This window comes from Leptonychotes weddellii, chromosome 5, assembly GCF_054177405.1.
Source record: "Leptonychotes weddellii isolate Sample4059 chromosome 5, ASM5417740v2, whole genome shotgun sequence".
NCBI classification, from domain to species: Eukaryota; Metazoa; Chordata; class Mammalia; order Carnivora; family Phocidae; genus Leptonychotes; species Leptonychotes weddellii.
Window position 1 is genome coordinate 15,185,222 of NC_138373.1, and position 27,108 is coordinate 15,212,329.

Consider the following 27,108-nt stretch of genomic DNA (forward strand, 5'->3'; position numbering starts at 1 on the left):
TTATACTTTTAATTGTAGTAAAATACACATAACATAAAATTTACCATCTTACCTTTTTTAAGTGTATAGTTCAGTAGTGTTAAGTACCTTCACGTTGTCGTGTAATCAATCTCCAGAGCTCCTACATTCTTGCACGTGTCTCCTGAGGCACCTTTGCAAGAGTTTCTCTAGGGCATGTTTTATGGGTAGAATTGCTGGGGAGTTCCACCTATGGGTGAAATGCATGAATTTGTGCATGTTTGATTTAATCAGTTAAGGCCAAACTCTTTTACAAAATGGTTGCACCAATTTATAGTCCCATAGGCAGGTTGTTCTTTTTTTTTTCTTTTAAGTATGTAATACACTCAAATATTTAAAAAAATGTTTAAGTTCCAAATGTTAAAGGAACAAAAAGACAATACAATGAAGAATCTCCCATCCCCAACCACCTCATTCCCTCCCCAGAGGCAATCAATTCACCGGTTTATGGTGATTCTCCTCCCAGAAATATGCCATTGAATATATTTCCCCCCCTTTTACAACAAATAATAGTATTCTATAAATATTGCTCTGAAGTTTGCTTGTTTCTCTTAACAAACATCACAGGCAATATAACCTGGTGGTCTTTGGAACAGATTGCTTGGATTCATATCCAGCTCCATTCTAAACTGGCTATGACCTTGAGTAGGTCATTTAATCTCTCTGTGCAGTATATTCCTTACCTGTAAAATGTGGAAAGAATCCTAACTCAAAGGTTTTTGTAAGAACTAAGTTAATATACTAAAGCATTTAGAACTGTGCCTCTTAGGCTTGTAACTATTATCAATATAATTACATCAATGTTTTCTCATTCTGTTTTAGAGTTGCTTGGGTAGTCTATCATATAAATGTACCACGATTTATCTTCATCACAATTGATAAACATTTAAGTTGTTTCCACTATGTCGATATTACAAACAGCACAGGAAAAAAACAAAACAAAATAAAACAACTCTATCATTTCCCACTCACAGCTCTGAGTACATCTGTAGGATGTCCTAGAATTGGAACTGCTGAGTCAAAGGTATTATGTGCAGTTATATTCTTTTTTTTTTTTATGTGCAGTTATATTCTTAATAGATATTGGCAAATTGCTCTTAATGGATACATCACAGATACTCTTACATAATAACTTAAAGATACATAGAAACTTTAGAACAGAACAAGATAAGCCACTTTGTTGTCCAGATGAGTCAACTGATTCCGGGAGAGGGAAAGTGACTCACACAGTGGTGGACTTAAGAGTCTTAAAAGACTTTGAGATCTTATTCTTTAAATGTAGTCTCTGCCCCCAATGTGGGGCTGTAACTCACGATACCGAGATCAAGGGTCGCATGCTCTCCCGCCAGCTAGGCTCCCCTGAGCCTTAAAATTCTTTGAAGCCCATTTTAACATTTCATTATTTTGATGCTACGGTTTTTTTGCTTAATGGTAGTAATTTAATATCTAATTTCTCATTATTCTTTCCGAATTTTTCCCTGGGCTATTTTCCTATCCTGGATTGGTCACGAGCGCTGTCAAATGACCCTAGGACAATTCTGACCTGCATGAGATCTGCCATGTGACCGATACTCCTCGTCTTCGAAAATGCTGCACTTGCTAAATTGCCTCTGCGGGCGCAAAGTTCCGCCAGCCGCTCCCTAGAGATCGTTTAAATTACAACTAGAGGAGCGAACCATGGCACTCCCGCGTAACCTCGCCGGGACCAATTTCTCAAGCGGCTGGTTGATTTGTAATTTATCTTTTAGACGAAAGGAAGCCCGCCTCTCGGTAGCGAAGTCGTCATTGGATGGCACGGCTGTCAATCACTAGGACTATAAGTAGGGGAGGCCGGCGGCTCTTCCCCCAGGAAGGCCAGGAGCGCGCGGGGCGCAGTGAGTCCGGGGCGCGAGTGGCGCCGGGGAGAATCTCTGCCGTGTTATCTGTTAGTCCGTAGTAACTGGAGTAGAAAATAGAAGGGAGCTCGCCTCTCCTCTTTTCCCTCCCTGCCCGGCAGGCGCGATGGCGGAAGCCGCGGTGACGGTCGCCGGCGGCGAGGTGGTGGCGGCGGCGGAAGGCTCGGGCTCCGCGGGCTTGTCTCTTGGCCGGGGCTTCTCGAGCTACCGGCCCTTCGAGCCCCAGGCGCTGGGCCTCAGCCCGAGCTGGCGGCTGACCGGCTTCTCCGGCATGAAGGGCTGAGGCTGCAAGGTCCCCCAGGAGACGCTGCTCAAACTCCTGGCGGGACTGACGCGGCCAGACGTGCGGCCCCCGCTGGGCCTGGGCCTGGGCCTGGTCGGAGGCCATGAAGAGGCGGCCCAGGAAGGCGGCCTGCCGGCCGGGGCCGAACCCAACGCCACCTTTCCAGCCCTGGGCATTGGGATGGACTCCTGCGTCATACCCCTGAGGCACGGGGGCCTGTCACTGGTGCAGACCACGGACTTCTTTTACCCCTTGGTGGAAGATCCCTACATGATGGGGCGCATAGCGTGTGCCAACGTGCTGAGTGACCTCTACGCCATGGGCATTACTGAATGTGACAACATGTTGATGTTACTCAGCGTCAGCCAGAGTATGACTGAGGAGGAGCGAGAAAAGATAACACCACTCATGGTCAAAGGCTTTCGTGATGCCGCTGAGGAAGGAGGGACTGCAGTGACTGGGGGACAAACGGTGGTAAACCCTTGGATTATCGTCGGTGGGGTTGCCACTGTGGTATGTCAGCCAAATGAATTCATCATGCCCGACAGCGCAGTTGTTGGGGATGTGCTCGTGTTAACCAAACCCTTAGGAACCCAAGTTGCTGTCAATGCCCACCAATGGCTGGATAATCCCGAGAGATGGAATAAAATAAATATGGTGGTCTCCAGAGAAGAAGTAGAGCTGGCTTATCAGGAAGCCATGTTCAACATGGCTACCCTAAACAGAACTGCTGCTGGATTAATGCACACATTTAATGCACACGCAGCCACAGATATCACAGGCTTTGGCATCCTAGGACACTCTCAGAACCTTGCAAAACAACAAAGAAACGAGGTGTCCTTTGTCATTCATAATCTGCCAATTATTGCCAAGATGGCTGCCATCAGCAAGGCCAGTGGGCGCTTTGGGCTCCTTCAGGGAACCTCAGCGGAAACTTCTGGGGGATTACTGATTTGTCTGCCAAGAGAACAGGCAGCTCGCTTTTGTTCTGAAATCAAATCTTCCAAGTATGGAGAGGGTCACCAAGCATGGATCGTCGGTATTGTGGAAAAGGGAAACCGGACAGCCCGGATCATTGACAAGCCTCGAGTTATTGAGGTCCTACCTCGTGGGGCCACTGCTGCTGCTCTTGCTCCTGACAATTCCAGTGCCTCCTCTGAGCCTAGCTCGTGAGATGGAATAGCAGAAGTTGTTTGGACCTTAGAGCCTCTGTACACAATCATTAGCGATTCTCAGAACTTTATTTTAAGAAGAAATTTCCAAAGAAGGCTGTCTGCACTGCATAGTAGTTCCAGTGGCCCTTTCGAGGTGATTTGAATCAGCCCATCACAAGCTGCACATTCCAAGGCCAGAAGTAACATTTTGGACTTCAGGGGGAGGTTTGTTCATCTCGTATGTGGAAAAGGAGCAGAAAAACCTCTTTCCAAGAGGTTACTTCTTTCCAAGAGCAAGATGAGGCTAATCTGGTTTGAGGGATTTTTTTCTTGGCACTGGGTTGTCTGCACAGGGAGTGAGGTTATTTATTAGAATTACCTACACACCAAAAAAAAGTAAATTGCAAAATGATTTAGATCAGAAGCAAGTAAGTTTGGACCAATACTGTTGGTAAATCTAAATTGTTAAGAGAGATCTTACATGCATTGTCAAATTCTTTATTAGATTTTTCTGAAGTACTGGCTCTTTCCTGCTCTGGACAAGAATTGAGCAGCTTGTCCAATGACTGGGAAAGGAGGACCTGCAACCATCTGATTTGGTCTCTGTTAATGACGTCTCTCTCTCTAAACCCCTTTAAGGACTGGGAGAGGCAGAACAAGCCCCAGAGCCCAAACCTTGGTGGTCATTAAGATGTTCAATCTTGTGCTGAAAATTCCTGGTGATTTAATCAATAAAGAGTAATTTCTAGTGAAATAAATAAAAAGGACTTTGTGGGAAAATTCTTCTGGCTAATGTTTGGATTCTTGGAATTCTGAATCTTTTACAGTCATAAAATGAACCAATTGATACATTTAGAGTCTGGCAAGTGGAGAGTGAGAATGTTTTCCCAGATTCTGGACCAGAGGATTTAACACCTAGATTTAGGTTTGCGCCTTCCCCCTGCATTGGTAGCAGAGGACTCAAAACAGGCATAAACCCCAAGGACTAGCTGGTGGGAGAGGAAATAGCAAAAGAAAGGGGTTAACACTTCTTGGAAGATTGAAAGTAGGTGGAAGAAGGGTAACTAAGAATAGAGGAAGCCAAAGTAAATGCCTTCCGAGTTGGAGAATACTAACAGGAAGCAAGGCAATGTGCTCTGGAGGTACTAAGGGGTCAAGCGTGGGGATAAAAACAGATACTGTTTGAAAGCTTCTATACAACAGGGAAATTATAATTAGATCTTTGAAGTTCACAAATCTCTCCCCCACGTCACATAGCCAGATGACTGCCTCTCACCTCTGTAGGTAAAGGGAGGTTTACTTCCTGGAAAATTAATTTTAAAAATACTGCAAAGTTGGGGATACCACAGTAAAGGACAGGGGGCCTGAACAAAAACAAGAATAAAGGCTGAGGGGCGCCTGGGTGGCTCAGTCGTTAAGCATCTGCCTTCGGCTCAGGTCATGATCCCGGGGTCCTGGGATCGAGCCCCACATCGGGCTCCCTGCTCTGCGGGAAGCCTGCTTCTCTCTCTCCCACTCCCCCTGCTTGTGTTCCCTCTCTCGCTGTGTCTCTCTCTGTCAAATAAATAAATAAAATATTAAAAAAATAAATAAATAAAGACTGAAAGAGATTGCCCCAGCCCCCTTCCTCCCCTTAACTTTTTTTTTTTTAAAAGATTTTATTTATTTATTTGAGAGAGAGAGAGAGAGAATGAGAGACAGAGAGCATGAAAGGAGGAGGGTCAGAGGGAAAAGCAGACTCCCTGCCAAGCAGGGAGCCCGATGCGGGACTCGATCCCGGGACTCCAGGATCATGACCTGAGCCGAAGGCAGTCGCTTAACCAACTGAGCCACACAGGCGCTTCCTCCCCTTAACTATTAAAAACACAGTCCAGGAAGCTTATACCACCTTTGCTCCTCTGGAGAAAAAAAATGTGCCCAGGAAAAAGACCTATAAACATTTAGGGAGCCCCTAGTGAAAATCCCTGTACCAGGAAGCCTCCCAGTTGAAAAGTTTCAAGCACATTCTTTTCAATGCCTCATTCTTAGATATAAGCGGTCAAGGGTCACCAGACATTTGAGGTGAGCCTCTAACTTGAAAAGAAGTCAAAGAAACAAAAAACTCAGTAAAGAGACAAAACAGGGAGCAGAAGAAAAAAAAAAAAGAAAGCAGAGGTAAAGAAGATAAAAGGGTTCATAAAAAGGTAATGAGAACAAAGCATTTAGAATATAAAATATAGCTAAAGTTTTTTAAATTCATTAGAATACTTAGAAGATGAAATTTATCAGAAAGTAGAACAACAAAAAGATGCACACTAGAAGAAAAAAATTATGGAAATTAGAGGTAAGCCTGGAGGTTCAACATCTAGGAGGAACTCCAAAAAGAGGTAATAAAGTAAACGGAAGAAAAAACATACATGAAATGATACGAGAAAGTTGTCTAAAATTTAAAAAGTTGTAAATACCACACATTTCTTGACTTCCCAGCATAGTGAATGAAAAATGACCTACACTAATTTTATTAAATTTTAAAATACCAGCGATAAAGAGAAGTGTTTTATATATATTAAGTCATTTGAACTGCCAACAACCCCATTTTGCAAATGAGGAAGCTGAGGTGCAAAGAGATTAAGAAATCTGTCCAAAGTTGCGCAGGCTAACTGCTAGGCAGTGTGAATCCAGAGTCCATTATTATTATTATTATTATTTTTTTTTAGATTTTATTTTTAAGTAATCTCTACACCCAGTGTGGGGCTCAAATTTACAACGGCAAGATCAAGAGTTGCATGCTCCACTGACTGAGCCAGCCAGATGCCCCCAGAGTCCATACTTCTAATCATTATGCTCTCCTCAAACCTTCTGGGGGGAGGGGAAGAGCATGTAGAAAGGTCTGGCAATCAGAATGGTATCAGACTTCTCAACAGGGAATTGGAAGCTAAAAGACAATGAAGTAACGCCTTCAAAATCCTGAGGGTAAATGATTTTCTCTGTGTAATTCTATACCTAGCCACATTTTACAAACAAGCACATTCCAAGGCTGGAAGTAAAAGTATAAAAAAATATATTTTTAGACATGCAAAGTATCAAAGTGGTTTCATCCCATGCACTCTTTCTCAAGAAACTACTGGAAGATGTGCTCTAGGAAAATAAGGGGGCAAACTGGGAAAGAGGAAAACATGGGGTTCAGGAAACCCAAGCCAGCACAGGAGAAGGTGAAGGGAGGTTTCAAGATAACAGCTCTACAGCAGGCCTAGAGAGCGAGCAGCCTGGAACAGGCACATCACTCAGGAAGAGGAGCCCAAAGGCTCCCAGAAAAAGGAAAATGGACCTATTTGAGTACTGATACATTTGATTTTGTGAAAAATTATATTGGAAGGTTAATGGAAGATGTAAAAAGAATTAGTGATAATTATATAGAAAACTAGCAAATGAAAAAAAATGAGGCAGTTATCAACTCCAACAAAAAATAAAACCTTGTGTGACAAATGAAATGTAATCATATATAGCATTCAGCAATGAACATTTACATAGTTGTAATGTAAATACTATCTAACTACAACAATCAATCATTTTTAAAAATTCAATCAGCTTTTCTCCTACTCAAAGCTCTTAAATCACTTTCCATACAATCCCTGCTACATATCTCCAACCTCATTTCATGGCACTTGCCCTCCCTCTCTCACTAAACTCTAGCTCATTAGCCTTCCTGTGGAGCTCCAAACAAATCGAGGTCCTTTGTACTTGCAGTTCCCTCTGTCTGGAGCCTCACCTCAGGCTCCCTACCTGGCAGGCTCGCCCTCAATCCTGTCTCAGCTCAAATTAAACCTCATAAAAACCTTCTCTGACATCAGCCAATACCTACCGACTCCCCAACTCATCACCTACCTCATTTATTGGCTTCATAGCTCTAACCCTAATCTATAATTATCTTGAGAATGTGTTAGTTTACCTTCTAAGTGTCCCTTTCTGCTAGGATGTGAGCTCCAAGATGGCAGGAGATGTTCTGTATCCCCAGTACCTAGAACACTGTCTGATCCGTAGTTAGTGCTCAGAATATATTGAATAAATGAGTGAGTGAGTAGGATAAACGCTGGGGACCCTAGCACCTTCTATGTCCACACTTTCCTTGCTCTTGGTGTCTCCTAGCGGTGGAGGCTGGTATCACCAATCTCTTAAGACAAGGCTTTGAAGAAGAAATTCAGGCCTTGGTTTTGTTTGTCCACATACACAGCTCTCTAACTGGTTGGAGTGGGCAGTACAAAAGGGGAGGAAAACGATGGGATGCGTCCCTGGCCTGCATCCTCTTAGTTAACCTAGAAAGGGTTAGGGGTTGAGAGCAAGATAGGCATCCATCTTTTCCTTGGGGAGGAGCTGGGCAGCAAAAGAGAGGCAGCAGGTGGTGGAGGGGACACGGCCTTGGGTAGAAATCAGAGCAGAATCACAAATAGAGGAAAGGAAGGTGATGGACGAAAAGAGAAAGAAAAGGAAAAGGAAGCCAAATGCAGAAAAGAAAAAGGAGAGGAAGTTGAAGATAGAGGAAGAGAAAGAAGATGAAGAGACAGGACGGAAGGACAGAAGAAAACGCAGTAGCACGGTGACCTCAGCTCATACCAAAAATATTGAGTTGCCTCTTTTACTCCCTTGTGGGGGTAGGGAGATTTCTTTCACTTGATGAGGAGCATTGAGGGGTACTGGTGAGCTTCAACATTCACCTTTCTGGGTGATCTCAGATAAGTCCCTGGGCCTCAGTTTCTTCATCTGTAAAATAGACACAGCCATACCCACCTACAGCAGGGAAGTCATGGAGAGAATCCCATGAGACATGGTCCTATAAATTAGTATTTATTAGATCTAATCAAGTACCAGGCCCTGGGGAAACAAAAGCCTGACACTGCTTCTGTTCTCTAGGAGACTCAGTCTAAAAGGAGATCTAGAACAGGGACACCCATCACCCCAAAATCAAGACGAAGAATGGTAAGTGACATATGGATTAGAGTGGATTAAGTGCTATAGGAGGTCAAATTATTTCCATTTTGGAGGAAGTTTAGGAAGGCTTCCCAGAGGAGGTGGCTTTGAAGCAGGGCTCTGCAGAATGAGTAGAATTTAGGTTTGGATATGCAGAGAAGGGGGAATGGGCATTCCAGATATGAGCAAAATTAGGGAGAGTGGGGATCATCTGGCTGGATTTAAGCATGGGTGTAGGGGAATAAGTCTGGATACATAGACTGGGGAAGGACTTCTCTCTCTCTCTTTGTTAAGTAAGCTCTACACCCAATGTGGGGCTTGAACTCATGACCCTGAGATCAGGAGTCACATGTCACATGCTCTACTGACTAAGCCAGCCAGGCGCCCTAGGAAGGGCTTCTAAAGGTGCTGGGGACTCCCCAGCCTGAATGGGCTAGCCTGGAGATTTCTCAAAACCTTTGTCATGACTCCCCCTGAAAAACTTAATAAGTAACAAATACTTTTAATTATAGTAGCATCATTTCTGCCATCCCTCAGTTCAAAACCAACAAGGTCAATGGCTCTACCTCCAGTAAGAACAGCACTGTGATACAAACAAAATACACATTGTCCCGGCCTTCCCAGCACACACATGAAGGGTCCTTGGAGACTGCCTAGGCCAGAGCCCCATTACATAGATAGGGAAATCATGGCTCAGAGAAAAGAAACAATCTCCCCAAGGGCATTGGTGTTTGGGTTCCCAGTCATCTGATTCTTAGTTTGCCATCATCCTCTATTATCTCTAGGATCTTAGCAGCCCAGGTTCCCTACCCCAACACCACCCACCCAGTTTATGGGTCCCTGTTACTTTGTTCTCCAATCGTTGCCACCTCTTCCACTCCAGTGTTTTCCAAAAGCCATACTGGGATCAGTTGCACATGGGTGGGTCCAGTGGTGATGCCAGCCAAACTCTTGCATAACAGAAGGACAGTGTGTGCATGCTCATGTTTACTTGTCCCAGCCTGCCCATCCTGTCATTAAATATTTATTAGCCTACACTGGGAAAACACCTTTGGTCGAAAAGACTAGGGCACCCAGTCCCTAAAGGGATAGGCTCGTAAAGGCTAATCACAAATGTGAACCAAAAGCCAAGACCAAGCACTTTGAGGCCCTGACTAAAGCAGGGAGGTCGGGTTGCTAAGATGTGTCTGAGGAGAATGGAGAAAAGTGAATGGATGTGGGGCAGAGGGTACAGAAAGAGTCTGGATGAAGGGTCCAGATCATGGGGCCAATTATATGTTCAGGTCTGTTCCCTCTCCCGCATGAGGGCCTTCCCCACCCCTCCAACCCTGTGCTGTGCTGGAGCTGGGTTTGCTTGGTCTTCCAAGGACAATGCAATGGAGCAAAGAACTGGGATGTTCTGCAGGATGCTTGGCAAAAGCCTTACAAGCTCAGTCAGGAGCTCCTAGGAGGAGGGCAGAGGCAGTCCCACAAAGAGTGTCTCCTCCTTCCTGTCAATCACCAAGGACCATCTGACCTGTGAGCTCTAGAAGTCCTGGTCCCTGACTCTTCAAAAATCTGAGATGCAGAGGACTCCTGAGAAAGCTGTGTTTTACATTCCAGTAAAAGACTTTGGATTCTTGTCTGGAGAAGCTTAGCAAACATCGGGGTAGGTGCTATGGAAGGTACTTTCAGTTCCCAGATCCATAGGCAGCTCAGTGTTCTGAACTTCAGACCTGTATGTCCACCTGCCTACTGGACATCATCTAGATGTTCTAGAGCCATCTTAGACTCAACAGGCCCCGAACTGAATTCATTATCTTCCCTTCCACCCCAACTTCTGTGTCCTCTTTTCAGCAAATGACAAAATTATCCATCCATTCACCCAAGCCAGAAACCCAGGAGTTACCCAGGACTCCCTCTTTTCTCCCAAATCCCATATCCAACTTCCATGTTGCCTAATCCAGCAGCAACTTCTGTGCTCTCTTCTTACCCTGCAGCTCAGCAGCATCCAAATCAGATGTCCACTCATTTTGGAACACTTTCCTCCTCAGCCTCTATAACACCACACTCTCGATTTTCCTGTTATCTCACCTGTCTCTTCTCTTTTGCTCAACTGCTAAATGTTGGAGTACCCCAAATCTTAGTCTTGTCTATCTAGATTCCTGTAGTAGTCATTCTTCTCCAAGTCTATGACTTTAAGTACTGTCTAATGACTGAGACTACCAAATATGAATCTGTAGCCCTGATCTCTCTTCTAAACCTTAGTCTCATAAATCCACCGAATTGATATGTAGCTTCAATTAGCTTTGTTCTAAACCAAACTCCTGATGCCATGTGTGTTCAATCCTGCACCTCGCTTTCCTCATCCCCGTATAAGTCACCACCATCCACCATGTTGCTCAACATTCAAAATCTGTAAGACATACTTCACTCTATCCTTTCTCCCATACCTCTAATTCAAAATCAACAAAGCCTATAGATCTAACTCCAAAAATATCTCCCCAATACATCCACTTCTCTCCATCTTCACTCACCATCAATCTGGCCCAGAGTCAACATCATCTTTTCCTTGGGCAACTGCAGTAACTCATTTCCCTGCTTCTACCCTTGCCCTCATTCTTAATATGGCAGCCAGAGGGCTCATAAATACAAAATATGATCATAAAACTTCCCTGCCAAAGCCCTCCAAAGGGTTTCCATAATACTTAAAATCCAAAATAAAATAAAATATAAAATAAAATCCATGGTTGATCAATCTGATCTTGCCTCTTGTCACTTCCCTAATACCACATCCAACCACTCTCCCCCTTGCTCACCATATTCCTGCCACACTGGAATTCTTTTTGTCTTTAGAACATGCCAAGACTTTCCTGCTTTAAGCACTGGTGATCCCTCTACCTAGAGCTCTATTCCCCTTGATTTTTGCTCAGATTAAATGTCACTTTCTCAAAGACAAGTAACAGAAAACCCAACTAAAGGGGTTTAACCAATAAAGGGATTTATTTTCTTATATAACCAGAGTCTTAAATTAGGACCTTTCTGGGAAATAAGTGTCCCAACAATGTTACCAAGGATCCAGGTCCTTCCTATCTTCCTATCTGCCAGTTTGTGGGCTAGCCCTCCACACAAAGATTTCTTCACATACTAACATCTAAAGGTAGAAACATCCTGTGATCTTTTAACAAAAGAACTGAGAATCTTTCCCAGAAGTCTCCAACAGACTTCCTAACTTCTCATTGTCAAGAACTAGGCCATATACTCACCCATAAACTGATCAGGCCAGGGCAATGGGGCCGCATGATCAATCAAGTAGAGGAGGGTGAACACCAGAATAAAATCACGGTTATGCAAGAATGCAGGAGGGGAAAAGGCAGTTGAGCTGCTAACCAACAATGCTTACCCCATCTTCCCTGGATCATGCAATCTAACGTTGCCCCCACTTTTCAAAGTGTTTAAATAATTTTTTTTTTCCATTGTACTTATCATCATTTGAGGCAATATAGGGTAGGGGTTAAAAAAACAGACTCTGAAACCAAATTGCCTAGAACTGAAACCTGACTACCACCTTATCAGCCGTTGAGTTAAATTACTCAATCTCTCTGTTTCCTTACCTGTAAAATGGGGATGACGATATTACCTACCTCATAGGGTTGGTGTGAGGATTAAATATGTAAAATGCTTAGAACGGTTACCCTAGTTCCTATATCCTGGAGACATTCTTGTATCATTATAATAAAGTTCCCTTTCTTGCTTAAACCCTCCCTTTCTGGGGTTTTCCACGGAGCGCCCCATCCCCTCCCCTGCTCCGTCATTTCTCTTTGGCGCCATCTGGCGCCCACAAGAGAAGCGACGCGCCTGCACCCTCCTCGCCCTCTGTCCATTGTCTCTTCGCGGTCGAATCTGGTCTCTATACCTTTAAGATGCTATCGTCCAAGACTGAAGAATCCGACGCCGCGGGGTAAAGGGCGGGCTGCAGTAAAGTCCACAGAAGTAATTGGTCTTTCCTGCGGCTCCGCCCCGGGAAGTAGTCGTGATCGCCTGTGATTGGTCAGGGGCCTTGGAGGCGGGTTCCGAGCTTGGCGCGGTGTTGTTCAGGGCATCCCGACTGCTGCGTGGTGGGCGGCATGTCTCGGGCGAATGGGGACGCGCGTGGGGACACGGGGGGAGACGGCACTGCTGCTGCCGGCCCCTTCAGCTTCAGCCCGGAGCCCACGCTCGAGGACATGTAAGCCGTCCCTGCCCGGCCTGGGGAGGTCGCCCCCTTTCTCCCTCCTACTGGGGTGGGTCCTCCACGTGGTCTGGAAGAAGGCTAGCAGCTATGCTGGGGTCCCCGCTCGGCTGGCTGATCTCGGGCAAGTCATCTAACCTCCTTATCTGCAAAATGGGCTTAGTGATGCCCACCAAAGGCAGGGGAAATGGTGACGCCCGGTGAGTAATACCAGAACCAGCCTCGGGGAAATTGGGCTGCTACTTCTGATGCTGCTTCTGCCCGGCCCCTGCCCTCCAGGAGTGGGTGGTAGGACGGGGCAAATGCAGTGCTGAGAGGTGGGTGATATTATTTTTGCTGGAGGAAATCAAGGAGGGCTTCTTAGGGGGAAGTGTCCCTGGAGCTGCACTTTTGTAAAATCGGTAGGATTTCGATATGCAGAGAGAGGACTCTTCCTCAGGTGGAGGAAACTGCAGAAGCAGCAGCAGGAGGTGGAATAATGGAAAAGAGGGTATTGTTAGTGTTCCATAGAGTTGAGGGTCTGTGTAGGGCGCACCCACTTTATAGACGAGGGTTCCAAGTCCCAAAGAGAAGAAATGATTTGCTTAAGGCCATCCAAGGAATTCGTTGCCGAACCCCTGATATTTATGCCCCCATTGCATATCACTGAGATGCCTGCCTGGGCTGTGTCTTCTCTTGTGTTCTCTAACCCTGGAACCAGGACTTCCACACTTTTCTTCTATTTCAGCCGCCGCCTCCATGCGGAGTTTGCTGCTGAACGAGACTGGGGCCAGTTCCACCAGCCTCGGAACCTCCTGCTGGCCTTGGTGGGGGAAGTCGGGGAGTTGGCGGAGCTCTTGTGAGTAGATGAAGCCTTCTTGGAACAGTCTGTGTGTTATGGGGGAGGGGAACATTTATCTGATCATTAACTATCCATGCTGGATTCTGTACCTGGGGATAGAGAGGACTCACCTGTCCCTGCCCTCTTGGGGCATCCCAGTCTTCTGGGAAAGAAAGGTGTGAAAACAGCAAGGCAGGCCCAGGTCATAAGGGATGGTGGCAGCCTCTGGGGTGGAAAGGAGGGTGTTCTTTAGAAGACCTACCTCCCAGTGGCATTCCAGCCTTGAGAATCATTTGCAAAGGCAGTGAAGTGGGAAAGGGCAAGTTAAATTTAGGGAGATTCTGAGACTTCTTCAGGGTAAGCTTTTCAAGGGAGAGCAAGGATTTTGTATCTGTTTTGTTGTCTGCCGTGTCCCATGTGCCTGGTGCACGAAAGGCAGTAGATACCTACAGAACGAGTGATGGGGCTGTGGAATAGAGGGGTGGCAATATGAACCCAGAGTGACAGAGCTGGAGTTAGGAAGTGATGGAGTTTGGACAGAAGACCTGACCAGATTTGAGTGGTAGAAAGATCCCTTTCTGCAGGGTGGATTGGGTCAGCAAGAGAATTGGGGCAGGGGAGACCTATGAGGAGGCTGATACAGATCAGGCAAGAGGTGGTAAGGTAGGCCTAAACCAAGGCAGTCACTTTGGGGATGGAGAAATGAGAGCACAGAGATAAGTGTGAGGGCAAGCCATTCATTCATTACAGATATATGAGCATCAGCTATGTGCTAGGGCTTCTAGAATGAAGCCTTGAACACGATAGGTTCCTGGGGCTCCTGGCTGGCCCAGTCAGTGGGAGCAACTCTTGATCCCAGGGTTGTGAGTTCGAGCCCCTCATTGGGTGTAGAGATGACTTAAAAATAGTATCTTTGGAAAAAAAAAAAAAAAGACATGGTTCTTGCCTTCACAGTACAAGGAGAGTAACAATAAATAAACTAATTTTATTTTTAAAAAAGATTTTATTTATTTGACAGAGAGACACAGCGAGAGAGGGAACACAAGCAGGGGGAGCGGGAGAGGGAGAAGCAGGCTTCCCGCAGGGAAGGACCCTGGGATCATGACCCGAGCCGAAGGCAGATGCTTAACGACTGAGCCACCCAGGTGCCCAAAATCCAGGAGTTTGGATCTTATTCCAAGTACATTTGGGGAAATTTTAGCAGCGGAGGGACAAAATGTAATTTGTAGGTTTAAAAGATGGTACTGGGCAAGAGTAGAAGGTGAGTTAGCAAAAGCTTTCCCAGTGGTCCAAGTCTGGGGATTAGTCTGGAGTCGCAGTGGCTGGGGCTGGAGAGAAGTAGAATTGGGTCTTAACAAGTGAAATGTTCTCTTGGCCAGTCCTTGGCTCAGGTTGGGACACAGAGGTCTGGATGAATCATCTGCTGGGGTCTCTTCCCCACCCTGACTCTGCCTGGGGCCCAGGTGGGTTGAGTTGTCCTTGAAGGAACTTCCTAAGACATGGGAGTGCGTTGTTGCAAGGACTGGGGTTCTCCTAAGAGAGGTGGAGCCCATTGTCTTAGCTAGCATCTGTGTGTTCTGCCCCCAGTCAGTGGAAGCCTGATGAGGAGCCTGGCCCCCAAGCCTGGCCCCCCAGGGAACGGGCAGCCCTTCAAGAAGAGCTTAGTGACGTCCTCATCTACCTGGTAGCGTTAGCAGCCCGCTGCCATGTGGATCTGCCCCAAGCGGTGCTCTCCAAGATGGACCTCAACTGCCGGCGCTACCCAGCACATCTGTCCCGCGGCTCTGCCCTCAAGTATACAGACTTGCCCCATGGGGCCACCTCTGAAGACCAAGCTGTGGGGCCTGCAGACCTTGACTGTGAGTCCACAGGCCAGGCCTCAACCTAGAAACACGGGCACAGGACTTGCAACTCAGCATGGCATCTGAGAAGCAGAGAGTGGCCTGGCCGTGGAACTTTGTTCTAGTCTTTTCCTAACAGATCAGGGGCCTGGGGGCCCTACTTCGTAAGGTCTGAGGCCCAAGAACCTCCAGAAGACAGCCTCCTGGTATTTTTCTCTCAATAAAAGTTTTGGTTAGCAACTTCTAGATTCTTCCTGGAGGGACTGGGGAGGCTCTATCTCAGCAGGTACTGGAGAAGGGCACCAGGGATGCCTCTGAGCCCAGCTGCCATGTTTCTCTAGTATACCTCCCACCTACAGGGCAGAGAGAGTGGATTTCTGGCAAGATCCCTGTTTGATGTCAATTCCCTTAGCCCTTCTGGGCCTCTAAAGGGGACTGGAGGCTATATGTAGCATTGGTTAAGGGCCCAGATTCTGGAGCCAGGCTATCTGGATTCAAATGCCATCTTTGATAATTACGAGCTGGATGACGTTCATCAAATTACTTAAATCTTTCTGTGCCTTGGTTTCCTCATCTAAAATTAAAATAATGGTATCTACCTTATAGGGTTGTAAGGTTTAAGTTGTTTTTAAGTAGAGTGCTTAGGACAGTGCCTGGCATATAGGAGGGACTTTCTAAGTTTGCAGTTATCTGTTTGCTTATTCAACTCAAAACTGTCAGGGGCCCAGAGCAGGAAATGTCAACAGTTAAGAGGGTCCTGGGCCTAAAGCCCATCTTTGTCCATCAGGACCCCAACCCTGTGAGAGCCTAATGCTCCTCTCCCTGGGCCCTCATCACAAATTAGGGTCAAGTGTCAGACGTGGAGAACAGAGAGATTCCTCTCATCTTGGAGAGGGCCCCTTACCTCCTCCCCTGTCCTCCCAAGGCCAATTGCCACTTGCACCTATAGTGTTGGGTATGATTTACCCCTTGTGTGACCTCAGGCACATCACTTCCCTTTCGGGGATACCCACGGCCTACCTCCCTCACAGTGCGGAGTAATGCCGGGGAAAACCCTCCGAACTACTTTTGCTGCCCCCATGAGCCTAATTCCACATCAGTAAAATGAGGCATTCCTCTTTACTGGTCTCATTCCTTTTACTAATGACCTCACTCCCTCTTAACCAGTGACCTCTTACTTGCCAGGGAAAACACTGCCGATTAGAACTGCTTCAGCTTTGTATTCCCAAACCCACCTTTCCTCTCCCTACTAGTGACAGCAGGAACCTTATCCTTACTGGTCTCTTATCGTATGTCCTCTCCATGAGTTACCTCCCCTCTCTTCTACATAACCAACTTCTCTTCCTTTCTATCAGCTCTGCCACCAGCATATATAACGCATAATCAAGTTTCTTCCCTACTCACCAAACAAACCTCCAGCCATTTCCCTCTTGCTTTTCACAGCCAAGCCTCTTAAAATGGGTTGTCTACATCCATCCACTAGGCTTCCTCATTCTCCTATTTATGCTCTCACCCACTCAAGGATGGCTTTCACCCCCACTCCTCCTCTCACCACTTTCCCTGAGCTACAGATACAGCATCTAACAGAGTGACCACTCCCTCCATGAAACACTTTCCTTTAGATTTCCCAGACAGGACGCTTCTGTTTTCTTTCCAGCTCTGGCTGTTCTTTCACAGACTTTCCTTGGGTACCCTCTTCTAGAAGGGGTATCATGCACTCCAGACCTGGAATCCCCAAGCTATTATTTCCAGTCACCTCTCTGACTCCTCTGCGTTTACCTCACACTCAACGTGTCCAGATTGGGGTGTAAGAATTGCCACCCCTTCAATTCCTGTCCTGCTCCTCATCCTGTGCCTTCCTGACACCGCACGCTGGCATCCAAGTTAAGAAATGAAGTCAGCCCATCTCTCCTAGAAGGAAGTTCATGCCTGCTCACTGAACAATGCAGCGGCTGCCTGACCAGAATATGCTGTATTTGTGGACCCTTCCAGACCTGAAGTTATGAGGACTGCCCCCACACATAAAAAGCCAGTTCAGGGAACCCCTTTGGGCCTATTGCCCCACTTGGCTCCCTAATTCAAGTCTCTTAAGCCTGGGTAAGACGCCAACTTTCCTCCTTCCCCCCGCCGCCTCACTCACAGGCACAGGAGGGGCGAGGATATAATACTTTATTCACTAACACGGGTCAAGGGGTTGTAGTGAGCGGGGAGTGGGCACTGTTTCCAGGGTTCCCAGTGAGGGGATTCTCCCTGCCTCCCAGTTCCAAGGCAGCCAGGCCTGCCATCCCACCCTTTCCCAGCCCCTGGTGGTGAGCCAGGGAGGTCCTGGTTAATGCGGCCCCAGGTCGGGGGTCCCGGCGTGTCCGCCCCCACTCCCCCCACAAGCCGGACGCTCGCAACCCCGCGGCGACAAGAACGGCGGCTCAGCTGCCCTCGCACTCTGGGCAGCGCTCGGTGGCAGTGGCGGCCGTGGCGCCAGGGGGTAGCTTGAAGTCCCGGCCGCAGCCGGCGCAGATGTAGAGACGGCGCCGCATGTGCGCGCGACGGTGGCGGATGAAGTGCGAACTGAGACGGAAGCGCCGGCCGCACTCCGCGCACGGGTAGGGCCGCTCGCCCGTGTGCGTGCGCGCATGCTCCGCCAGGTTGGAGCGGTGGCCGAAGCGGCGGCCGCACACGGCGCAGCGGTGCGGCTTCTCGCCCGTGTGTACGCGCCGGTGCTTGGCCAGCGCCGAACTCTGCGCGAAGCGCGTGCCGCAGTCGGCGCATGCGTACGGCCTTTCGCCCGTGTGCGTGCGTCGGTGGCGCGCCAGGCACGAGCTGCCGCCGAAGGCGCGTCCGCAGTCCGGGCACGCGTACGGCTTCTCGCCCGTGTGCACGCGCAGGTGCTGCGCGTAGTTGGAGCTCTGCGCGAAGCGGCGGCCGCAGTGCGCGCATGCGTACGGCTTCTCGCCGGTGTGGCGCCGCCGGTGCTGCCGCAGGTTCGAGGCGGCCGAGAAGCGCTTGTCGCACTCGGGGCACTCGTAGGGCCGCTCGCCCGTGTGCGTGCGGCCGTGTTTGGTCAGCGCCGACTTCTGCGAGAAGCGCCGGCCGCACTCGGTGCACGCGAAGGGCCGCTCGCCCGTGTGCGTGCGTGCGTGCTTGGCCAGCGTGGAGCGGCGCGCGAAGGCGCGGCCGCAGTCCGGGCACGCGTGTGGGCGCGCCGGGTCGGCCGACGGCGCTGGCGCCTCGCTCGGGACCTGCGGGGAGAGGGGGAGGGGGGACACGTCAGCCCTGACAGCCGGGCGCGGGAGCCGGAGGCCGGGGTGTCCGCAAGCTGCAGCCTCTCAGTTTCCCGTTGTAAAATAGAAAAAGCGGCGGTGCCCGCCTCGGGGCGGTTGTGCGCTTTAAATGAGATAGTATGTTAACGCATGTATCACAAGGCCTAGTGTCATTCTAGCAATTCGTTAATTCGACATATTTATTGAACGCGTACAATGTGCCGGACTCTGCTTAGGCACTGGGGATTCAACCTTAAATTAAAAAAAAAAAAAAAACTGCTTCAGGAAAAATGGATAAAGAGTGCTGGTATTGGGGCAGGGAGTGGGTGCTGCACATTTAAATAGGATTGCTGAGAAATCTTACTGATATAACGGGAGCAAAGACTTAAAGGAGGTGAGAGAGCAGGCTACAGAGGGACCAGCAAGGCCCTGCGGGGAGTTTGCCTGTTGAGTTCCAGGAATGGCATGAAAAAGTGCCTAAAGCAGAATGCTTGAGGGATAGAGTGATGGATGGGGTGGTCTTGGAGGGGATCTCTTAGCTTAGGGCCAAGTAATATGAATGAGATGGGGAAGCAATAGAGATGTCAGATGGTTTGGAGCAGGGACCTGAACAGATCGGACTCGTTTTAAGTCACCCTCGGGTTGCTGGAGTTGAGAACAGAAAGGAGGGGAGAAGGCAGAAGCAGGAGCCCAGTGAGGAGGCTACTTGTACTGCCGCCATCTCTGAAGAGAAGTGGCTCAGACCCAGGTGACAGGTGGAAAGTGAAGGTGGTCTGCTTCTGGATATATTTTGCAGTTTGAGACAACAGATTGGATAATAGATTGGATAGGCGGTGTAATGAAAGAGAGGAGTCAAAAGGACTCCAAGGATTTTGAGTTCGGCCACTGCAAAGGTAGAGTGGCCGTCTGCAGAGATGAGGGCAGTGGGAGAAGCAAGGTGGTAAGTGAAATTTGTTTTGGAGCATATCTGCAGTTTTCCTGGACACATCTGGAGCAGAAAGAGGCCTATGCTTGGAGATGTTAATTGGGAAGCTGTCAGCCTATCAATGGTTTTTAAAGCTGAGTCCGGATGAGATCACCCCAGTAATGGGCAGAGAGAACCTGAGGCAACAAGATGGGCAGCCAGCAAAGACTGAGCAGGAGCAGTTAATGAGGCAGGAGAGCCAGGAGGGCATGGTGTCTTAGAAGCCAGGCCGGGACCGAGTCCAGAGTCTTTAATAAACTTTTCAGAGCAAGCACCTATCATTTTTTAAGTTGTGAAGCAAGGCCTGAAATGGAAAATTTTGAAAATGAGCTGGTTTCATGAGGTCTGAGCCTCTAGAGATAAAATCCAAAAAAGAAAAGAAATGTTTTGTAAGAGGCAGGGGAAGAGAAAACATTTTGTACTAACAGCAGAGTGAAGAGGAATACTGGGGGCACGTTGCTCTCTTCTTAGAAAAGAGAATGCTCATCCTAGCAAAAGTGATATATTGAACACCTACCGTGAACCAGACAGGCACATTAATTCAAGACCAAATGAAATACCTGGCACATATTAAGGACAAGACAGTGTTAGCTTCTCCCCACATTCAATCTCCACAAAGTAGTTATTACTATTCTCATTTTATAGATAAGGAAACTGTTAAGAGAGGGGAGTGACAAGGAATAGTAAGGCTCTTTTCTTTCTGAAGTTGCAAGGAAGGCAACTTCAAGTCCTTCAAGATCCTTTATAAAAAGGCAGCTTTTCGGTAACCAACTCAGAAACTGGAAAACAAGGCAGTTTGGGAAATTAGTGACCAGCCATGGGAACTCTGCTTTAAACAGTATTTATAGTGATAACGGTGATAACATTACACTGTAAGGCTTTGACAGTGCTATTTTATGTACATTACCGTATTAAAGCTTCGTGTCACCCCCTTGAATCGGGTGTTATCTTTTGAATTGGGAAAACAGAGGCTCATTGAGATTATATTCACAAAGCCAGGGGGAGTCGGGACTGACTCTAGAGCACTCACCCTTTCCCAGTAGGCTACACTTACTTCCCCACACTAGAATAGCCAAGATGTGACAGAGGCTGGACTCCAAGTCCCTGGTGCTCTCCAAGGGGGATTCAAGGTTAAAATACAACTTGATACTTTAAATCAAGAAACTCCCCACAGCAGGTTTGGCTCAGTATGAATTCAAGGTAATACTTTCCAATCTTGCCCTGGTTTTGACATCTATTGGCTTTATTTCAACACGTCAGCCATTGTGGAGAGAATTTTTCTCATTATATTTACATTTTTCTGGCCCATTTTTCTCTGGCACCCTTCTGTAAGATGACTTTGATGAGACTGAGGGCTTCCTTATGCTGGGTTCACTGACTTATGAGAAAGGAATTCTTCACACGAGTAGCCTTAGTATCTCCAGCTTCAGGACAAGGGGCCTTGGATGCCCCAGGAAGAATATATATATATTTTTTTAGTAATCTCAACGTGAGGCTCAAACACGTGACCCTCAAATACATGCGATCAGGAGTCGCATGTTCTACCAACTGAGCCAGGGTCTAGCTCATTAAGACCCCAGGCAAGTCACTCCCTTCCCCTGCCTCAGTGTCCCAAGGAAGGCGAGGTAGGCTAGGTGAGATAAGAATTTCCCGACTTGAAGCATGCACACCACAAGATGCAAGAGGACTCTAGGTGTTATGCAGGAAAACTATCTTATTATAATCATTATGTATTTATTTTCATGGACATTAGAAAAACAATAGATCACATGAAACCCACAGTTCCATCAATATCGTGTAGATGAAGGCAGGTTTATTTAGTAAAACGATGTGAATCTATCTGAAGAAAAGCAGTAAATAAATGAGCACAACAGGTGGGCAACATACATGTCACTGAAGCTTGGCAAATACCAGGCTAGGAGATCATTAAAGGCCTTTCTACGTCTTAAATCTACAGCTAGTAGACTTAAATATTAGAACGGTATTTGTACTATAACGAGGTACTGTGAGTATACAATCAATGTAATATCATAACAGGAAAATCCAAGTATTTGAAGTTTGTGATTTTGTCTTCCTGCTTAGGTTTTGTTTTTTTAAATCAGGGCAAACACGTCTGTTCCCCCTAGCCATTACTTTCCTAAATTAAGAACAACAGCTACCATTCATTGAGGATTCACTATGTGCCGGGAACTGTGCTAAGTGCTTTTCACCCATGTTCTTGTTTTAAACTCTCACAACCCTTTCTTTTGTGGTACTATCTGCTCCATTTTTGAACAAGGAAATAAGACTCAGCAGTAAAGTGATTACCCAAGGCCCTACAGCTCATCAATGGCAGAGCCAGGGTTGGAACTGAGAGTCCGTCCTTGTCCAAAATACCCATTCTCTTAGCCATGATGCAATTCTCTGTCATTGGCAAGTTGGGAGATCACCTACACAGCTTGTCTCCCTCCCCTAGGCTCTTTTAGCAGTCAGGATCTCCCTTTTTTGGTACAAAGTATAAAATAACAACCCTATTCTCTTGCTCCTAGCTACAGGAATTGTGGTCCACAGATCAGCAACATCAGCATCACTAGGAACTTGCTAGAAATGCAGAATCTCAAGGCCGACCCCAGACCTGCAGAATCAAAATCTTCATTTTAACAAGATACCAGGTGATTTGTATGCATGTCAAAAGTGAAGAAACCTGATCTAGAAGAGAGAAGAGCTACTCCTGGAGAAAGCAGGTGGAAAAGGTGAAGAGGGCTTTACAGGCTGAAAGACCACATGGGCAAAGTCTTAGAGATGAGAAAGGGTTGGGTGTGTTTGAAGTCAGGGCATGGGATGGGTACTGAGTGATTAGAGATAAGCCAAGATGTGAGGTCGGATGGTGAGTAGCTTTGAATGCCAGGCTTAGGAGCTGAGACTTTATCCTGAAGGAAACAGGAAACCACTCAAGGGTTTAAACAAAGAGAGACAGAATTGGATGTGTATAGAGCCCTCTGAGAAAATATTTTCTACTCATTCAAGATAGACTAGATTTTGACAGGCAGTGAGAGGATACTCCGGCCCGAATGCGCATAATTCAGGTCTATTCTGGACAACAACTGGCCACGGGACTGGGTGATAGCAAGGAGTCACAGAATGTCAGCATTGGAAAGAGCTTTCGAGATCACCATTTTTAGAAACTGAGTCTCAGGGAGACCACACAGCAAATTAATGAGCTATGTTGTGGGCACAGTGCTAAATGTTCAAAGGGTGTCTGTGTGCAATCCTCAATTCCAGCCTCCTCCCCCAGACCCAGTAACCCAGATGATACTTCTCAGGCTGGCATTCGAGGACCTTAACTTTCATTACCCCTCTTTGCCGATGAAAAAGCCGAGGCCAAGCTGGTAAATGGTAGAATTAGGATTTGAACCAATGCTTTTCACCGCTACGTGGTACCATTTAGACTCTAGCCCTACATACCTTTGATGACTAGACATGCCCGCTCTCCACCTCCTCATCCTTACCTCCAGCCAGTCCAGTCGGGGTTCCCAAATATCCCCTTCTCTCCATCTTTTCTCCACTGCTGTCACAACCTTAGAGCAGGCTATCAGCCTTCCCTGGCCTGGTCTCCCCATAGCAGCCAATGATTCTTCTAAATAGAAAATCCAGTCATGTCCCTCCTCTGATTTGAGGCTCTAAATTCCTATGCTGGATTCCAATGCCATTTTACTCTCTGGCTACCCCGACTTCTCTGGCCTCATCTCCTCTGAGCCTCTGCATTTGCTATTTCTCCTCCTGGGATGCCCTTTCTCCTCCATTTGCCAGATCACCACTGCATCTCAAGCACCAAGTCAAAAGTCACCTCCATGAAGCCTTCCCCATTGCCTTGAGTTGTCTGCCCTCAGTCCTCTGTCTAGGCCTCCAGGTTGGTGTCCTTGTTCACTCCCAGCCCCGGGGTTCAGCCCAGAAAGTTCTTTGATAAAAAGGAGTTGAAAATCTCCAGAAGGATGTCCTAGTGCAAGGTCCTGAACCGTAGGGAGAAGAAGGACTATCAGCAGCAAATATTTACATAGTGTTTATTATGCACCAGACACAGTTCTAACTCTTTTCAGTACTAACTCATTTAGTCCTCACAACCTTAAGAAGTAGATGCTGTTATGATTTCCCTTTTACAAAGAGGAAACTGAGCCACAAAGAGGTTAAGAAACTTACCCAAGGTCACACAGCTGGAAGGTGATAGAGCTGGAAGTCCACCTAAGCTCTGGAGTCTGGGTTCTTTTTTTTTTGTTTGTTTTAAGATTTTATTTTTTTAAGTACTCTGGGGCTCAAACCCACAACCACAAGATCAAGAGTCACATGCTCTACCGAGCCAGCCACGCGCCCCTGGAGTCTGGGTTCTTAACTTGTAGGCCAAAGGTGGAGATCAGGGGATCCACAGAGCCAGAAGAGGCAGGCTGTGCTAGGATGACAGACCAAGGAGGCCTGAGGAAAACGGAACTAGACAGTTATTTTGACTGGAACCGGTTGCCAAAGCAGCCAGCCCCCTCCCCCTAGGGCCCAACACACCCACTAGGGGGCAGCAGAACTGTCTTTCCCAGAGAACTGGCCCCTTGCAGGAAGAAATCAGAGGGAGCCTGGGCCCAGAAACCCCGCCCAACAGAAGTCCTCCAAATAGGATTCAGGGCTCCTCTGGCTGGGGGTGAGAGTCCTAAAAGGTTCTGGGAAGTGGAAACATACCTGGTGGCACTTAGGATCTCCCAGAGGGAATTCTAACTCCTATTCGGATCTCCTTAAAAGTCCTCTCTTTAAACCTTCAAAACCCTCAGGATAAAACCCAGAGGAGAGGTCCCACCCAGCCTGCCAACCACCTTACTCTCATCCAGGCTACAGCATGGCTGAACCACCTGCCTTCACTTCTCCCAGTGCCCCACCCACCTCCCTGAGCAATGAATCCGGCCGTTCCTTCTAAATCTCAGATCCCCACTGGTCTCAGCTAAGTCATCCCTTTACTAACTTTAAGGCCTTGGGCCAGTCACCAAACTGTCCAGTTTCCTCACTTGTAAAATGGAAGAAATACTACCTCCGTTCCAGATTTGCAGGACTTAGAACAGTGTCTGGTGCATAGCAAATGCTACTCAGAGTCAGCTGTTGCTGTTGCCTACCTAACCACCCCTCCCCCCACCCCGAAGCGTGCAGTTCCCAGACCCGGGCTTCCACGCCTCCTGTGCCTGCACCCATCACACAGGATTGTAGCTGCTTGGTTACTTGTCAGTCCAATCCCGCTAGACATCAAGCTCCATGGGAAACCAAAGACAGCTGGCGCAGTAGGTTAACATCTGTATGATGGCAGTAGGGCAGAAGGATGGGCCACCAACCCTGAGATTCTACGTCTAAGACTCAAAGGAAAGTAGGGGCCGGATCGCTGGTTTGTCTGAGGAAGGCTGGACATGACCAGATTTGAGGGTAACCAAGCCCCCTGGTGTGGGACACGTACCTCCTTGTTGTCCATGGGGATCTTGAGTTTCACCACCTCATACTTCTCCTCACCCTCATCTTCCTCACCCTTCACCAGCAGCACCATCTCCTCTTGCATCTCTTCCTCTTCCTCCTCCTCTGTCTGCTGTTCACCAGGCATCTTGGTCCTAGGGCGAGGCGCTGTGTCAAAAGCTCAGGACTCGCACCCCCCTCCACCCCCCGCCTCCCCGCCCCATGGCCCTGACCCCAGCAAGGCGGAGGAGCCTTGGCTTCTCCCGCCCTGCACTGCCCTCTTCCCTCCACCCCAGCCCGGCCCCAGGTCCCAGGACCAGCTCCGAAGACACTCGTTCTCTGCACTCATCCCGGCATTCAAGGCCCTGAACAGTTCGAATCTCCAGCCCCAGCAAGTCGCCAACCTCCTCGCGCTGAGTCACTCCCCGGCGCCCGGGCCAGCGGTCCAGAGCTCTAGGGCACGGGCTGGGGGCGGGATCCGGGCGGAGACCCTGGGGGGCTGCGCACTCACCAGTCGCAGCTTCGGAGCTCGCACAGCCCCTGGCCAGGGCGCCGGGCGGTTGGGCACTCTGCGAGGCCGCGGCTCCGGGGGCGGGGCGGGGCGGGGCCTCGCGAATGGCCGCTCATTGGTCAGATCGCCTAACCCCGCCCCCGAGGGGGAGGGGCCCAGAGGACCCAGGCGTCCGGCCAGAACTGCCCCGGGAGGGTGGCGAGCCCAGATCTGGCGCCTTCGGCTGTACCCCAACTCCCAGGGACCCCCGGGCCGCCCCATCCCGGCGTCCAAGGTCCTCGCAGACCAGCTGTAACCTACCTTCAAGGCTCGTCTCCTGTGGCCGCCTCGGAGGTCTCCGCTGCGACCAGGCGCGTCCGCTCCGCCCAAAATAGGCCACGTGCGCTCCCGCCCCGGCCTGGGCCTCTCGCTGGCGCCCCGCCTGGAGGGCGGACCCTGTTGCCTGCTCACCTCTTCCCTTCCCTCTTTTTTTCCTCTCCCATTTTTTCTCCTTTCCAGGCGTCGCCTTCCCAGTCTCCTTGTCTCTGGGATGTCTTGCCCTTTTTGAATGCGTACTTCCCAAATCGACAGCCAGCAGAGCTACCGCTGCCACTCACTGTGTGCTGTGCCTACTGTGCGCCAGCGTTATGCTAAGCGTTTTACACACCTGATCTTTGATCCGCGCAAGAATGGGTCCGTTTTACGGATGAGCTAATTGAACTGGAGGGCGATAAAACTGATTTGCCCAAGTTATACAGTAAGGGTTGTCATAGCATCCCTGACAACCAATAGCCTAAGTGGAAAATCAGTAGCCCAAATCCAGTAGCTCAAATCCAGTCCACAGAAGTATCTTGTTTGGCCCTCGGGGCATTTTTACTTTTAAAAATTAGTTTTAAGAAATAGAGGCCTTTTACACATTTTAATTTCTCACATTTTAAAATTGGGATATTTTGTATAAGGATCTGTATTTCCCACTTCTCTTGAAAAAGATACCCATGGGCGCCTGGGTGGCTCAGTCGTTAAGCGTCTGCCTTCGGCTCCTGGGATCCAGCCCCGCATCGGGCTCCCTGCTCAGCGGGAAGCCTGCTTCTCCCTCTCCCACTCCCCCCTGCTTGTGTTCCCTCTCTCGCTGTGTCTCTCTCTGTCAAATAAATAAATAAAATCTTTAAAAAATATATCTTAGAAAGAAAAAGATAGCCAATTCTCCCATTTTATGAATGGGGCACCTAAGATTCAGAAAGGAAATAGAAATAACATTCAGCAAGTGCTTGTGATCCCTGTGTCTCTTTATAACAGTCCTGTGGGGATCAATGATATTGTCTCCCTCTGACAAACGAACCAAGCTTAGAGAACTTAAGTAATTTGCTCAAAGTCACAAAGCTGGTAAATAGCAGATTCCAAAGCTCATGCTCTTTCTATTGCACCAAATTATCTTTCAGAAATGAAATTACATGAGGAAATTGGTGGCAGAGCCAGGACTCAAAGCTGAGTCTCAGTTTTCAGAGGCCAGGGCATAAATTGGATGTTGGGATTACATCTGGTCAAACTTTTGCTCTTCCTCAGAGCAAGGAAAGGGGGCAAATGCCTGAATACTCACACTCAAGATCTCCACTTTGGTTGTGCGTGCCCTACTATGTGCCTGGCACCATTCTAGGTATTGGAGATGCAGTAGTGAACAAAACAGACAAAAATCTTGGCTGCTACGGCACTTTTAAGAGTGTAAAAAATGTAAACACGTAAATCAACAAGATAATTGTAGATAATGAAATTAATAGGGCAAG

At 48.0% G+C, this 27,108-nt stretch overlaps 3 protein-coding genes across 6 annotated transcripts; 2 read left to right on the forward strand and 1 right to left on the reverse strand.

Moving 5' to 3' along the window:
* The first annotated feature begins 1,856 nt into the window (after positions 1-1,856).
* SEPHS2 (selenophosphate synthetase 2) lies at positions 1,857-4,132 on the forward strand. Its single transcript, XM_006752407.3, has one exon. The coding sequence runs from the start codon at positions 2,020-2,022 to the stop codon at positions 3,367-3,369; it is 1,350 nt and encodes a 449-aa protein (XP_006752470.2). The 5' UTR covers positions 1,857-2,019; the 3' UTR covers positions 3,370-4,132.
* An 8,206-nt stretch (positions 4,133-12,338) lies between these two features.
* DCTPP1 (dCTP pyrophosphatase 1) lies at positions 12,339-15,405 on the forward strand. The gene is made up of 3 exons (XM_006737978.3): positions 12,339-12,501; positions 13,232-13,342; positions 14,912-15,405. Exons 1-3 carry the CDS (start codon positions 12,401-12,403, stop codon positions 15,210-15,212), a joined length of 513 nt encoding a protein of 170 aa, XP_006738041.2. The 5' UTR covers positions 12,339-12,400; the 3' UTR covers positions 15,213-15,405.
* Positions 14,305-25,739, reverse strand: ZNF771 (zinc finger protein 771). Of its 4 annotated transcripts, none has more exons than XM_031033177.2 (3): positions 25,649-25,739; positions 24,845-24,992; positions 14,305-18,401 (listed from the first exon to the last, which is right to left on the reverse strand). In XM_031033177.2, exons 2-3 carry the CDS (start codon positions 24,983-24,985, stop codon positions 17,589-17,591), a joined length of 954 nt encoding a protein of 317 aa, XP_030889037.1. In that variant the 5' UTR covers positions 24,986-24,992; positions 25,649-25,739; the 3' UTR covers positions 14,305-17,588. The 4 variants fall into 4 exon arrangements, with proteins under 4 accessions (XP_030889037.1, XP_006738042.1, XP_030889038.1 ...); XM_006737979.3 differs by lacking the exon at positions 25,649-25,739 and adding an exon at positions 25,349-25,479; XM_031033178.2 differs by lacking the exon at positions 25,649-25,739 and adding an exon at positions 25,242-25,382.
* Between the last annotated feature and the right edge of the window lie 1,369 nt (positions 25,740-27,108).

Coding starts and splice junctions, on each gene's coding strand:
- ZNF771 (XM_006737979.3), bottom strand. CDS start 25,464: ATGAGCGGCCATTCGCGAGGCCCCGCCCCGCCCCGCCCCCGGAGCCGC. Junction 24,993..25,348: donor GAGCTCCGAAGCTGCGACTG/GTGAGTGCGCAG, acceptor GCCTCGCCCTAG/GACCAAGATGCCTGGTGAAC. Junction 18,402..24,844: donor TCCCCATGGACAACAAGGAG/GTACGTGTCCCA, acceptor CTCTCCCCGCAG/GTCCCGAGCGAGGCGCCAGC.
- DCTPP1 (XM_006737978.3), top strand. CDS start 12,401: ATGTCTCGGGCGAATGGGGACGCGCGTGGGGACACGGGGGGAGACGGC. Junction 12,502..13,231: donor GAGCCCACGCTCGAGGACAT/GTAAGCCGTCCC, acceptor CTTCTATTTCAG/CCGCCGCCTCCATGCGGAGT. Junction 13,343..14,911: donor GGGGAGTTGGCGGAGCTCTT/GTGAGTAGATGA, acceptor TTCTGCCCCCAG/TCAGTGGAAGCCTGATGAGG.